Source organism: Lissotriton vulgaris, chromosome 4_1 (assembly GCF_964263255.1).
Source record: "Lissotriton vulgaris chromosome 4_1, aLisVul1.2, whole genome shotgun sequence".
NCBI classification, from domain to species: Eukaryota; Metazoa; Chordata; class Amphibia; order Caudata; family Salamandridae; genus Lissotriton; species Lissotriton vulgaris.
In genome coordinates, this window is record NC_141691.1 from 226948870 (window position 1) to 226965123 (window position 16254).

Genomic DNA, 16254 nt, shown 5'->3' on the forward strand with positions numbered 1-16254 from the left:
TCCTCGAGTCCCACGATCTGCTGCACCGCTCTCAAACGGGCTTTCGCCCTCGCCAAGGCACTGAAACCGCCTTGTTAGCGATTGTGGTAGAATAGAGAAAGATTCTTGATTCAGGAAGATCATCAGCCATAATCCTCCTTGACCTGAGCGCGGCCTTCGACATGGGGAGCCATCGAATTTTGGTTCATCGTCTCAGGAGCATAGGAGAGACTGGCACAGCCTTACTATGGCTGGAATCTTTCTAGAAGAAAGATTCTTCCAGGTCTTTGAAGGTGACACCATCTCAAAACCTGTCCCCCTGGAGTTCCTCAGGGTTCATCCTTGAGCTCCACTCTTCTTTTTTTTTTTGAAAACCTTTATTGTGCAGATAGTAGCATACAAATACGGGCCTACAACCAATTAGGCCGGCCACGAAGCAATCTGAAAAGCACGTAAATCAATAAAGAGGTTTCACGGCAGTCACCCAGTATATTGCAAACTAGTAGTTCAATCGTAGAGGAGCTGAGTGTGACCGCCGGATGTAGGATCAAAGAAGGTTAATTTTATAATAGAAATTATAGCAGAATCAGTTGCAGTTTAATCATCTGAGTGCCCATAGTGGGCCACGAATCAAGCAGCAAAACATTAAGGCATCAATAAAAACGGTTATCAGCAATAGTCTACAGCAATCAGAATATAGATGCCATATTTCCAATCAGTACCCATCGTAGCCCGCCACGTGCACACAGACCACCAAATTATTATACTTATACCTAACTGAGTAACCAGAACGGCAGAAGGAGTTACAGCCATTCTTTATACTGACCCAGAAGATAAGAAAAAGGGGGAACGCTAAAAAGGAAAGAAAAGAAGGAACGCCGTGCTGCTGTACGCGCCCCCACAGCGATAAGGGCGAGCAAAGTGACCGGGGACCACGTTATTGGGGGTGGGGCATTCAAGTCAGGATATCTGTGCAATCAATATCGTATAAAGTAAGAATACCTCCCCCCCCCCCCCCCCCCCCCACAAGCAATCACACCGTGGGAAACACGCACAGCCACAGCGTCCTAAGAAAGGGACACAAAAGAGCCATAGAAACAAAAAAACGGTCAGAAAAAGACCCCAACCCAACCACCTCACCCTGCACCCCTGCAGAAGGCTACGGCCTACCCCCCCAGCAGCGTGCCTGTCGCCCTAAATAGGAGACCCGAAATATAGGAAAAGTTAGAGAGAGGGAAAGGAAACAAAAGAGACAAGAAGGAAAAAGAACCAGGGGGAGAGGAGAGCCATCAATCGAACCATTCGGCCCCTACCCCCCACCATCACACACATTAATGCAACATCAAAACGAAATCGACATAGTCTCGGGTATCATAAACCTTCGAAGGAATCGCCCATAGTATCATGGTTGAGGGCACTCCTCATCTCCATCCGCCAACTATTAGTCCTCCGGGTCCAGAACCGGCTCACCCCTGTCCTTTCCTAGCCATCGCTACCCCGCGTGGTAGAGTAGTGGGCAGCAAACAAATCAAAGTGGAGAGGCCGTATGGTCGAAGCAGGACAGACCATGGGAGCAAACCAGAGGACTCCAGCAACCAGCGGCCAAGCAAGAACTTTGTGCGGCAGTCTAGACGTTTCAGCAACGACAACGGGAACAACAAACAGTGTGGGTACAGTCTCACTGCCCAGGAAAGTAGAGTCGTCCCCGCAGGATAACACTGGGGTCTCGCTGGGGCAGTTCGAATCGGCAATCTACGTTGTTCCCCGATCAGTCGAGCAGGAACGGGCCCCGACGTGGTGCCCACGCTCGAGCCCGCCACGATAAAGGCGACCCCAGAAGCCGGGGCCGCTGGTGTATAGTCCTGCCGATGCACAGTGACAGCACTCCTCACGGCAACAGAGGGGGACGAAACAGCACACACTCGGAGCCGAGCCGCGTCCATGAGGGACGGCCCGACTGCAATGGCGGCCGTCCTTCTATCCAGCACAAGGGCGTCGAGGGCCAGGGTCGCGCGTAAAGTCTTTAAGGCGTCAAGAACATCACCAAGCGTGGGCTCCCGCTCACATGACCAGACCCCCGTACACTTCAGCGACACAAATTCGCCGCCCTGGTTCAGTCCGTGACTCAGGGCGCCGGCCGCCATCTTGCAGATCCAGCTGCGTCCCCGTGCGCCTCAACTTCTGGAGCGGGCTCTCAAGCAAGGCCACCACGGGAGCCCCCTCGAGCCCCAAAAATGACAATCTGGGTGCAGAAAGGAGAGCCACCAAAAGGGGGACCGCCAGTGCCACCGCCCCGCGGGCGCCACACGCCGACTCCGGGCGCAGGGTTTCAAGATGGCCGGACAAGGCAACAAAGGGGGGAGCCTCCTACACGGTCTTCCCCTGTCCACGGCGTGCTGCACCTCACCACGGGGCCCTCCGGCCGCTGGACCGGGCCCGATCCGTTCCCATCGGCATAACCGCACCACAGCCTCTCCCAGCCGACCTCTCCTCTCCACCAGGGGCCGCCGTCGACACCATCTTGCCGGCTGACCTCCACAGGCAAGTCCCCGGTCTCTACGCCGCGGAGGCCCCAGACCAAGCAGGGGTGTAACTTCGGATCCGCCGCTCGCAGGAGCCCCCGGGACAGATGGTGAGTACAAGCTTTCCTTCGTCTTTCCGTGTTTTCCCGAGTATGTCGTCTCGGGGCAGGATGCGTGTCAGGACATATGTGTTGGGCAGGAAGGCTGCGGAGCCGAGCTACATTGCGGCCATCACGGCCGCGAGCTTCGAGCTCCACTCTTCTTAATGTCTATATGGCCCTGTTGACGGATGTGGTATCCCCCTTCAGGATCCATATAGTAACATACGCCGACAACACACAGCTGGTTGTAGCATTGAACCATGCGGACCAGATGTCCAATGACCTCCACTCCTGTCGAGAGGAAGTTGCCAAATGCATGAGTCTGTCGCATCTAAAACTTAACGGCGAAAAAACCGAGCTCATGATTCTCTGCAACCCTTTATGCTTTAAAGCAATGACTATGTGGCCAGCTTGTATGGGCCCAGTACCAGCTCCAAAAACTGATATAAAAAGTCTGGGCATTTGGCTAGATCAAGACCTCACTTTTAAAGCCCAGGCTAGGAAGACTGTTGCTTCATGTTATGGCTTGCTTAAAATGATTCACAAAGTGCTTCCCCTTCTTCCCTTTCAAGCAAAAGAAATTGCTGATCCAGGCACTAATCCTTTCAAAGATAGATTATGGCAACACCCTATAACTAGGTGCCCCGAACTCAGTGGTCATGTAACTGCAGATTGTACAAAATTGGGCAACAAGACTGTTTACAGGGACCCTCAATTTTTGTTCAGCAAGGACCGTGCTTTGCTCCCTCCAGTGGCTCCCAGTGTAGGAGAAAATCAACTTTAAGGCTCTTTGCGTTGTCCATAAATCTCTCTAAGGGGGTGGACCACCTATCAATAAAGCCATGATCAGCGAACAGAAGACTCTGCTTAGATGAGCTCCATCTAGTAGTGGTCCCCAGGCTCAAGAAGGCCAGAAGTGGGGGCCGGCTTTTTTCATATAACGCCGCCAGACTCTGGAACACCCTACCACTGTATCTTCGTGGGGAATGCAAACAACGTACCTTCTGGAAACAGCTAAAAACCTGGCTCTTTCCTTAGGGGGTCTGTCCACTCTAGTTTCTGCTTCAGCGCTGGGATGCTCCCGGGTAGCCATGCGCTATATAAAAGCCATTTCATTCATTCATTCATTCACTGCCGCGGAATACCTTGCGCGAACAATATCCGATCATAACCCATTTGTTCTGTCCTTTAAATGGGGACACCCTCTGTCCGCGATTCCTACTTGGCGACTTCGCCCGGACACCCTGGAAGACCAGGTCTTCTGAGAGGAGATCAGGGGAGAAATAGTCACTACTATGTGGCCAATGAAGGACGGCCACCTCGACGAACGCGGAGTGGGACACCTTCAAGGTGGTCCTGAGGGGCCAGTGTTTAACGCTTACCACGGGTGTCAGGAGTGTCCTCCTGGGAGAAGTAGCAGAGGCAACCCTTAGAGAGCTAGCGCGCAGAAGACCAGGGCACTGGGAGCTGCAGCAGGCACTGTTAGAGGCCAAGGAGGAAGTGGCAAGGCAGACAGAAAGACTTAGATGTTTTGACTATAAGAAATATTTAGAGCGCACCCATGCTGACAAGTTGGGTCACTTCTTGCATGGCTGGAGAACCGGTGAGTAGGAGCTTGCCCCTATTTGAAATCGAGGACGAGGAAGCAGTTAGGCATTACACGCGATTAATGAAATCTTTGCCTGTTATTATGTGAAGCTATATAGGAAATCGCGAGAAGACGACTTCACAGACACAAGGGAGTACCTTGCAGATCTGGGGATGGTGCAGGTAACCCCTAGAGTGTCAGAGGAGCTGGGAACGGAGTGAAGATGGCTGCCGGGACAGAGCCCTAAACAGGAGCGCCCAGGCCTCGGGATCAACTCTGTTGAATGTCCCGTCCTAGCCCGACCCCACCGATGCTAACGGCACCGGCATGGCTTCCGAGTCCCTGCTCACCTCTTTGGTCCCATCGATTGCTCCCTGAATTGGCGGCTGACCCCTCCACAGTTGAGTGGGCTCTGGACCCTCGTCAGAGCCTCTTCCGGGTGCAACTCCGGCGACAGGCATGCAGCACACCTGAGGAGATGAAGAAGAAGGTGGGGATCTTCGGTGGGGTCCCAGCCCGATCGAGGAGGGCACCCTGATAAGCGACCGAAGCAAGACTGCGACCAGGAGCTCGACCGGAGTTCTGTGCGGGCAGAGCCTTGTGGAGTTGAGCTTAGGGGCCACCGGAGCCGGCTGGTGAGTGGAGACGCCGCGGCGAGAATCGGCACCGGAGGCTTGGGGGACAAAAGGACCGGGGCTCCCCAGGGGCACCTGAATGAGTTAGAAAGCCCCCAAGCGGCCAGCCCGACTTCAAAACGGCGGTCGCTGGGACAAATACAGGCATTAATACCTCCGCGGGTGCCAGGGTCGGCGTGCGAGGTAGATGATGCGCAGGAGGGAAGAAGCAGCCACAGGACTGGGGCCCAGAGGGGACAACAAAGGCAGATCAATCCTCTCCAAAGGGGAGAACTGTCCCCCTTTAGACTCTCAGGGCAATTGAACTCAATAGACTCCGTGAGCCTTTTTTGTGAAACACGACTGACCCCAAAATGGCGTATGCAGAAGATCGTCGCCAGGAGACAAAAACAATCACCCTAAGGGTGGCCCCTTTAGCATCTACAGCCTAGAGGCAGCATAATTGTTTGAAATAGCAGCAACAGCTCAGGCCTCAAAGTAAGTCCTTGTTTAGCGCCACATGCAACTGAGAGGGATTCTGGATGCCCACGCCTGATCCTATCCTGGAGACCGTCTCCCCCCCTGGCACCAGTGACCAAACTCGCATTTCCCCTACTACAGTGAGGATCTTTCTCTACCAGCCAGACTGTCCCTAAAATGGCCTCCATAAGTGTGCCCTTGTCCAAAGCACTCCTACTCCCTTGTTGGGGATGGATACAGCATTTATACCCTGGAGTCTCAGAGACCCCTCTGCAAGAGTCCACAGCGACAAGGCAATCACACATAACGGAGGACTAGGAAAGATCCCCTTACTCCTGGGAGGCGTCACCTACCCAGCCGGATGTCAGACACTGTTACTTCCTCGTCTCCACGCTGTATCTCCTACCCCTTCCCCCACCTCTTCCCTCTTTCATTCTTTGTCTACCTCCCCTATCTCTTTCCCCTATCCCCTGAATTTCTCTCCACGCCTGCTTTGTTTACCCTTTTGCCTATGCTATGCTTTTATATCTCATGTAACTACGCTCCAGCAACTGATGTAACTGTGTAACCATGTTCTGAAACAATGTTCTTACTCATGTAAGGAGGATAGTGGCCTACAAGGGATGTTGTTTATCTGTAATTATTTGTAATTCTTTGACCAGTAAAATAATTTTAAGTCACACTCTCATTGGTAGTGGACAACAAAATTGATCAAAACAATAGATATATCAGTTGGTCACAGCTGTTGGTTGAAACAAACAAATGATAAATCATACATGGGGCAAACAAAGTGTTTTAGAAAAATATGTATTCATATATTGAATATATGTACCATAAAAAGTTTTATCAGGGATGAAAACAAAAGTAATAGCAACAACACATAGTTTGCAAGGTGACGTCAGTTGACCTGTACAAAAAACTATGTTAACATCTTCTCTATAAAATTAAAAACAATCAATGTTCTGAAGAGAAAGATGTTCAAGTCGACGTTTCGGTCTGTCAAGGATATAAAACCGTCAGACCATCTTCAGGACAAGCAGTTGACTGAGACTCCACTAGGTTCTTATTGAATTGTGACCTGTGACTTCAACTGGAAAGATATATAAATCCTGAATTTTGAATTTAAAAAAAGAGGTATCTCTGTCTCTTTGTTGGGACAGGTATGGAATGGATAGTAGAGCCGAGTTAAACAGCCGTTTCCGTACTGGGCGATGTCTCGCGATGTCACTATCGGAAGCAGTGAACTTTGTTGTTTCCTATAAATTCTGCGTTTTGGACAACCTGAAGTTGCCAGACTTTATTAGAGGGCAATGTGGGTAGAGCGATCAGATCAGTGAAGTCTGCAATGGACTTCTGGGGAACACTACCGCTGTCTGTGGCTGGGCGGGTAGCCGTTTTGAAGATGATAGCACCTCTGCGCCTATTATGCTACTTTGGCTCCCTCCTGGTGTGGATCCCACGAGCCACATTGAAAGATCTTGACATAACAATCATGTCATTCATCTGGGGAGCGGAGCGTAGGAGAGAAGCTTTGACCTTGCGGTGCTCCACAGCAGAGGGGGGCTTAGCGGTCCCTGATTTTGAGGGCTATTACATAGCTGCTCAGCTGTACTGGCTTATTCAGTGGCTGGCGGAGGATCGTGACCCGGGACGGGAGCAGTGCCTAGACGCGCCGAATACTGCAACTCTTGCGAAGATACTGCTACGAGTGCGGCGGAACACATCCGAAGACACAACAGAGACCAGGGTAGTGGTGCGCTGTTGGGCTAGATACTTGCGACGAGTAGGTGCCAAGACCCCATATTCACCAGATATACCCATCACACTGCTGTGCTATCTGCCACAGGGGGAGTACTGGGCAGGATTAGAGGACTGGGTAGAGGCAGGACTGAAAGTGATGGGGGACCTGTACCTAGACTACACACTCCTACCCTTTGACGAACTACGGGCCGTGTACGACTTGCCGGGAGGCCACTTCTGAAACATGGGGCCCTCACTAGAGGGATTGGCCTCCACTGGGGACTGGGAGGTACGGAGCTGCGGGCACTAGCAGGGTGCAGATAAGTGGCGCTGTCTGTGGGGAGGATTAAAACAGTATCTTGCTCTACAAGGCCAAGGGACAAGACATGCAACAACCACTAGAGCGCTTGTGACTAAAATGGGAAGAGGACTTGGGTAAACAGATACCAGAGGTGGAGTTTGATAGGACCCTAGAGCGAACCCAGAAGACATGCGTGCTTTAAATTAATTAATTTTATGTCTTGCATAGAGCGCACTTCACCATGTTCTGAATCAGGAGATACTTGGCACGGACACAGCTGCGTGTCCACAGTGTGGAGAGAGAGAGGCACACATAATCCACATGTTCTGGAACAGCCCCACATTACAACCCTTTTGGGAGGAAATAAGACAAGTAGTAGGTAATCTCATTGATAAAGAGCTCACGCGCGTTTCTGAGCACTTCCTGTTAGTGTGGTTCCCCCATACGGCCAAGAATAAGATGACTGAGAAGTTCCAGGACCTGGCCTCTGCACTGGCTAAAATGAGAGATAGCTAGAAATTGGAAAGCACCAGGGAGGAGGGGCTGGATTACTTCCTGGAAAAAGAACTTGAGAAATGGGCATGAGCTGAAGGCAGGTTATTGCTCAGAGAAGCAAACCTTCACACACAATATTAATAGGATTGATTATTGAAAACCTGAACACACTAGAAGGTTTATTGATGAAAGACTAATCAGTGATCATTTTTGGATCGTAATGGAAAGGTATAGATACAGATGCTCGGTTTGGTTAAATAAGAAAAACAGGATTGTTTATGGAGGAAGATTATGACTTTTTTAGCATTACTCGGGCCCTGATGATGTCCCGTGAGGGACGAAACGCGTAGGCTGTGGAGTGTGCATTGTGCATTTTATGATTTATTTTGTGACAGGTCATTTGAAGAAATCTTCTGAATGAAAAGAAAGATGAATATATAACAAACTTCATATATTGATAAAGGAATGGACTCAGTCATTAAAAAAAAAGATTGCATTGGAACTGGATTATTCATGGACTTCAGTATTTGATTGCTAAGACTTAGATTACATCAGTGCTCCTTCTGTATGGTGTTTTTTTGTATTGCTCAGAGAAGCCAGCAGGGGGATAGGCGCAATAGATAGGGCCAGAGCATGGGAAGGACTAGTGAGCAAGCTGATAGCTGGCAGGCAGGACAATGGTAGTGGGGCAAGCACTCTGCAACCAGCAACACTAGAGCACGGGAACAGGTGAGGAGAAAACCAAATATGGCCCCGGCCAAAGATCCGACACATATTGAGACTGAGAGCCTGACTCATGGGAACCCAATAACATGCAGGATTGTAAATATCCACGTAACTCAACTCAAGGGGAGAAGGGGGACGTTTCTGTTAAATGGATACGTTAAGTTAAGCACACCAGGGTGTAAAAATGTTGTGTAATGTGTGCAACACGTTTGATCTATGACATGACCATTGAGCAATGTATTTGTATACTATGTATTGAAAATTAATAAAATCTGGTTGAAAAAAAAAAGATCAAATCTATCGTAACCAAAAAATAAGCAAACTTCTGCGCAAATGTTTCGAATTACTCTGCGGTGGTGTAGGGCAATGTTCTCATTGTGTACAGTTAAACACAGCACAGGAAGTACTTGCTTTATGCAGGAAATTAGGACCATTATGTTGAAAACTGAACATTTCATCAAATTAGATGTACCTTTGTACAGTTCATCGGAAGAAAACACAGTAGAATGCCCAAGAGCTTCTAGCATTTCATGCACTGTGCCAATATACCAATCATAGACAACACTAAGGGTGATGATGTCATTCAATGATAATCTAAACAAATGTGGAATTTGTAAAGGTTTTGTAGGACCATACACATCATATGATACTCTATCCCAAACAATCCTTTATGTGATGAAGAATGTAGTTTCTAAACAAGGTTTACCAGTTGTACAGCAGACAATTCTGAGAGATAGTGTCTAATTAGAAGCAAGAAAAAGACTGTCACAAACCCAATCGTAAAGATGAGGAAGCGTAACGCAATTGTAATCCACAGGTGTAGCCATGGAGAAAGAAAGTATGTGCTTTTCAACCAAAGATAGAAAACTCGCAGTGCCATCCATAGCGGTAGAGATGGAGGTGCTGGTGGCTCAGATGAATCAGAGGAAAAGTCATCAAAGTCAATGAAGTAGCCAGAGGCAGTTCGACCTATTTTTGACATCGCTGCAGGTTTTGTAGAACTGGGAGATGACTCAATCTGTTAAACACTGGCGTAAAAAGCATTCGTGTCAGGATTCCGAATTGAAATCTGTGTTTCTCTACAAGTCGATTGTCTAGTAACTGTTGCAGTAACAGGTAGAGGGATACTACATTGTTTTTATCTGCTATCCCCATCTGGGGAGAAGAAGCTTCCTCAGATATTAAAGCTTCCATAAGAACTTACTTTCATCAGAACAATCGTGACAAATCTCTTGTTTCTGCAGCCGGCAAGAGGTGGAAGAAGTACCGTTCTGGTACCTTCAATGGCCAGGTACAGGAGCTCTGTAGGATGACCCAAAATATTTCTTTTTTTTTTTTTTTTTGAGAGTTCATAGTCATAAATGTTACAAACATATGATAAATATAATCTATAAATACATATTGATAAAAGCTATTGAGGATAAAACGATTGGCATGATTCAAAAGTGCTGAAGTGTAAAACATTTTAAATACTCATTTCATAAGTATCCAACAATGCAATCAAAATACTTCTATGATACAGAAAAAGTGCTAAATTGAAATATATACATACATGCATCTTCTATCTTTTTTATCCCTGATACTACAAGAGTACAGTTAAAGATCACATTAAAAATAAAGTGCAGAGTGCTATCTAAGAGTAGGTACATACATATTATGATTCAAACACACTCCAATCTTTCTCATACTTTCTTCCTGCTCCAGATCTTATTGCATATTTCTTTTTCAGCTCTTGTATTTTAGACAATTTTGCTCTCCATTCATTAAAAGTAGGTACTTTCTCTGTTCTCCAGAGTGGCAGGAGGGGACAGCCTCGCCTCTATTTATTTGGCAGTCCCTATACTAAGAGAGTTGATTCAAATTTGCGCCTGGGAATTCATATAAAGTTGTTTTAATAAAAAAATTAACTCATTTGGGAAACCGAACCTTTCCAAAATCGCAAAAAGACAATTCCACGAGACAAGATCAAATGTTTTTTCGGTATCTAAAAACCAGATCTGTGTCTCAATCTTATTGACATTAAAACAATCTAGTGCCTCCATTAAAAAAAAATATTAGTATAAACCTGTCTTCCTGCTATGAAATTATTTCTTGTCCACAATTTTCCCCCTGACCAGATCCCCAATCTTTGGGATCCAACCAGGGGTTGCAGACAATTCCTTCCCTTCACTAGTGGCGGTGCGTTTTACTTGAACTATGCTTTGTTTGTCCCGGAAGTTGTTCAGTTTCCGTAAAACAGCCCGATATTAATTTATGTTCAGCTGCCACTGTGCCAGTCTCCCCTGGGGTTGCTTCATTTTTGTTGAACTAGCACAAGGCTGTGTTATAAACTGTTATATCAGTAAATTAAAAATATGGTAGAGAGATATTTTTAATAATCTGATTTCATGTTTACATTGCTTTTTTATTTTTTAATGGATTGGATTGTACTTTATTACTTGTAATGAAATGAAATTGAACATATTTTATATTTGTACAACTGCTGTTATGGATTTCTTTTCATGACTACGAATAAAGCGATATATGACTATGACTAACTGCTATGCACACATAACAAAGGTTGTATTGCACCCTGCTTGAACGACAACAAGTGTGTATTTTGTACCACTGGTAAGATCGGCATACACTGCAGTGAAGTCTTACTCTGTGCATACCAGTTTACTGCTGTCCATGACTATTGGCCCTAAGGCCTGTTTTGATGCACTTGTTAACATCTTATGCTGCCATTTCTGTGCAGTATGTGACAAACAATTGGTTAAAAATACTTGAAACAGGGAGACCGGGCCGGAGTGGGCGAATGGGCTTCGGCGCTGCAGGTGGCGGTTGGAGGTATCAAATATCTGGGAGTGTTTATCTCCGAGGTCCCTGCTGTCTCCTGGGAACGTAACTTGGTACAGGTCTGGGATCGGGTCCGGACTGACATGAAGACTTGTTCCCGTATGCCTCTCACTATTTACGGCAGGTCGGCCATTTTTAAAATGGTGGCACTCCCCCGATTACTCTACCAACTACATAATCATCCATATCCTTTACCTCCCCAGTGGTTTTGTCAAGTAAATTCAGCGCTGGGGCAATTCCTTTGGGAGGGAGGTGTGGTGCGGGTGGCGTTGCGGACGTGTTTTCTTTCTACGTACTGTGGGGGTCCCGCATCTACGGATGTCCTTTTGTACTATCAGGCCTCTCATCTCCTTGTTTTAAATGAATGGTGGTACGGGGACAGGGGCGACCCAGCGTACGCCCTGGGACGCCATCTGATGGGGGACAACTCTCTACATCGGATACTATATGCGACACACCTTCGCAGGAGGCTGCCGCCGGCAACTCGTCAGGTCTTCCAGATTTTTGGAGGCAGACATTGCGTTCGCATGGGATGGTGGGGCAAACTAACTGAATGGACGCTTTCCGGCTCTGGAGTCCCTTCGGGGACTCAGGGGATGGGACAATATAGGGATCTCAAGATTAGGGGATGTCATGTCGGGTACTACGCTTAAACCCTTTCAGAACCTCCAAACAGAATACGGTATGCCCCGGTCCCAATTTTTCAAATATTTGCAATTTCGTAATGCCATTACACCGAGTCTGGTGGGTCTGGAGTCCCTTCCAGAGTTTAGTCCCATGGAAGCTAAAGTCTTCATGGGAGCCTTGGGTGAAAAAAAGATATCGCGCATGACTCTCACTACACATTGTTCCTCGACACTACAGAAACTTAGGGAGTCGTGGGAAGGGGATGTTGAGGCATTAGAGGATGAGGATTGGCGGGAGGCACTGGAGGCCCCTAGAGGTGCGGCGATAGCAATGAGATTGCGGCTTATTCAATTTAAATATCTTCACAGAATTTATTATAATAGGGAGCGGTTGTGGAAGGCAGGTCTTATTGCAAGCCCGAACTGTCTGAGATGTGGAGGGGAGGTGGGGACACTGCTTCACACGGTGTGGGACTGCACCTCACTGGCTAAATCCTGGAGAGGAGTGTGGGATTGTCTGGCCGAGGTTCTGGGGTGGGAACTCCCGCGTACGGCACGACTGGGCCGCTACATGTGATGGAGGGGGTTGGGGGGAACAGGTACAAGAGGCACCTATTGGTCTTAGGCTTGACCGTCGCTAAGAGGGATATTGCAAAAGCATGGCAGGATCCCCGAGCTTCTTCTGTTCTGGTGTGGAAGAAGGGGTTGGACTTCTGCGTGGGGTTAGAGCAGCCAATTTTTGAGGCCCGAGGCTGCCCGCGTAAACACTATCGGATTTGGAAGAGGTGGGCCAACTACAGGGGCTTATGGCTGGACCCTCCGGTAGAGCGAGAGGCTATAGTGGGGAATGTGTGCTGAGCCATAATGGTGGATGTATATGGGATTCTGGCCTGAGACACCATGTCCTGACCAGGGGATAGGGGGTTGTGTGACCAGGGGAGGGGGTTCCAGGGAAGGGGAGACGGGGGGGGGAGAGGTGGGAAGGGAGGTAATTTAACCATGTTAAGTTTGATATGGTTGCCGTATAAAATGATGTACAGATTGCTATGATAATGATCAACAAACAGAAGCAACCAGCAGCTGACCAAGGTTTCGCACATCCACTTCGTCTGTTTCAGAATTATTAGGCGGTGCGGCTACTCTCACCATCCGCTGCCAAGGATGTATATCAGACCAATAGTTATGTTAGAGCAGAGAGGCGCACTCAGTGAAGTCAATAGTATAAGGGAGTCCAAAAAGAATTGTAGATCTTCAGTTCTTATTTGAAAAAGTTTTCTTTATTTTCACGTACAGCGGCACAGCCAACGCGTTTCATTCCCATTCGTGCCTTGGGAATTTCATCAGGGCATGTATTAGACAATCTAGTCTGTGCGGTATCTCTCGAGGTCGTACTTCTTCGAGAACCCTTTAAAGGACAGTCACGGTAGGTCACAATGTGTACCTGCAAGATACTTTGTGTTAGGTTCCAAGTGGAATGAAGATCCAGGTCCCCCCGAAATGTCTGGTTACTGTCGCTATGGCAAATCAATGAGGGTAGAGGTTCCGGACCCCTCAGGGGAAATCCGGAGGGTAAGGGGAGTCCGAAACCCGTAAGAATGTCCGGTTTCAATGTGGGTCTGCAGAAGCATAGTGACGCAACGGTGCCTTAGGTATGGCCCCCGTTCTCCGCTGCTCCTCCTCCTGGAATAATGGTGCTATGATAATGATGTTTTGTTTTGATTGGCGGCTGCCTCCGACATGCGGGGGGTCACGTTATATGTGCAATCTATCAAATAAAATCTGTTTTAAAAAAAAATACTTGAAACAAATCAACAAATGAATGATTCGAAATATGTGTGAAATCATTTTATTGGTTAACTTTGGTTAGGTGTGAATTTAAGAATTTACAAGTTGTTTGGGACAATATCTTGATTAGGTCAGGTGGGAGGTAAGGATAAAGTAAGGCGAGGCCAAAATGTTAAAAATCTTGATTGTAGAACTGGACCTAAGAAAGATGTGGAGACGCAGGAAACCCCAAAATACTCCTTTTGGTTGTATAGTTACTTCTCTTACATACATATTGACTCTCTTTTTGTATGCAGCTCACTTCTGTATATTATGTCAGAAACCAATATTGCAGCATTACAAACTCTGGCCACTCTCAAGTACAGTAATGTCTATGTTACAAACAATGAAAACAAAGGAAATTGACAATAATCAGTTAGATCGGGTGCTGTACAGTACATAAAACAAAACCGCAGAAACAGATGAAAAAATATTTTGATATAAATGGTGGTAGAGCAATTTTCCAGGATATGACAGGAGATGTCTTCAAATTGGTCAGTCAGAATGCGTAGGTTTATAACTCAAGATTCTAATTAAAAAATACACCAAACTCTGAAGAGATAGAATAAATGCATGTGAACAGTAGGGCCAACCCCACATTACATATAGTAAAACAAACAGAAGGGGATCAAAGTGAATGGAGTTTTGGTACTTATGCCAAAGGTAAGAATTTACAGATTATGGGTCTGATTCACAGTTAACTTACAATTTTAAGTACATTTACTGCTTTTAGGTATTCTCAAATTCCAAATTTAAATATACATTTTTTTTAAGATACATGTTTCTTCTTCCAGAGTATAGCAATTGGTTTACTCTTGTGTTGGCGATGTCCCTCCCTAAACCACTCTTACTCCTCCCTATTCCCATCCCCTTTTGAAGTAAGTATGCCCCTTTTTCCAACCACTTCCACCCACATTTACCACTAAAATGTATACTTATGTATGCAGAGGCTCCACAGTCAGGGTGGAGAACTCCGCACACATAAGTATAGGCAATTGCGGAGGCGTAAACTCATCACGTAGTTTGTGAATTGTAATTGGTGGTACTACGAAATGCAGTTTGTGAATCAGGCCCTCTATGTGGAAAAATGCACCACATAGAACATATTCACTCTCACTAAGGAAAGAAAAAATTAGAGCTTTTAGACTTTTAATAATATTTGCACACTGCTCAGGATTCAGATGTGTCCAAACAGGAACCGTCCTAAGATATTTAGGTAAAGAGCCAACTAAGAAGCTCAACAGCAGAAATTAGAGGATGCCTCACAAGCTCAGAAGACATAGGCTATGACAATTCTTAAATTGAATACAATCTGACGATGATGAGTTTGGTGGTGTCTTTTAACTGACCTTTTTGGTGAACCCACTGACAAACCTTTTCAGCACATTTACCCTGAGAGAAATAGTGCAACGAACAACAAAGTAATAGGAGGAATACTAGGATGAATCCCAACCACTGGCAGTTGCTTGGGCTGCATTGTGGCCAAACATTTTAAGTCACTATGCCAGTCTAGACAGCGACCAGCCATAAGCAAACCAGCTTTCATCCTGCTCAAGACAGGAACACAAGCAACTCCAGGCTCATTTCAACTTGCTTATGAGTCATCATTGAGGTATAACAGGTAGCTGTTTGGAAGCAGGAGTATGTAGGTGGAACTGTAAATGTACAATGCATGTTAACAAACTGTGCTTCTGCTTATTGAAAAGTTAGTTTATTTTGCCTTATTTGTTGACCGACAGCAACATTTTCGAACAAAAAGAAATTTCTCAAAGAGTACCCTCAAAATAGTGAAACTTTGTGTGACACTTATAAAGCTGAATGTTGGTTTTACAGCATATGGAAGGGCGTCATAACATGCATGATGTTTCATTTATTGGTCTTGTGTGAGCTATTTGTCTTCTTTGCAACACTGAAAATAGTACATTCAGAAATAAAGTCAGACTCAGAAACATATGCTAACAATTAATACTTTTAGTTCATATTCATGCCTACGCAGGAAATGATGGACACTGACTAAAGTTAGTTGATACTAAAATGATTCTTACTTGCACTTTCTCCAAAAGTGTTGTAAGGAGTTTCATGGATTCCACTCTTCTCTGGGCCAATACAAGTTTCCTTTCTTCCCATTCCGCTGTGCCGTCTATCCACAAATCTTCCACTTCACTCTGGCATACGGTTTCACTAGGTTTTTCCTCTAGGTTTTTCTCCTGTTGTGTTTTACATTCATTTTGAGTCTCCTGAGTCTCTTCACATGCAGTTCTTTCTTCATCATTTCCTTTTCTAGGCAAATAAAGCAAAGTTTTTGTTTCACATGCAATCATTCACCCGTGCAAGCCATTTGGCTGCACAGCCCCCACAAGCAGAAGAAAGTATTTCAGCTTTGTTAGTGCTATTAAACCTTGCTGTTTGCGTCTCTCTTG

The 16254-nt window shown here is 46.4% G+C and overlaps 1 protein-coding gene across 1 annotated transcript in view; it reads right to left on the minus strand.

The window, feature by feature from the left end:
• The window catches only part of LOC147718603 (A-kinase anchor protein 17B-like), a 670645-nt gene that overhangs the window by 63479 nt on the left and 590912 nt on the right, over positions 1-16254 (minus strand). The window contains exon 4 of the mRNA XM_086918564.1: positions 15880-16114. Coding sequence (XP_086774690.1) covers positions 15880-16114 — 235 coding nt within the window. The remainder of the gene's footprint in view (positions 1-15879; positions 16115-16254) is intronic.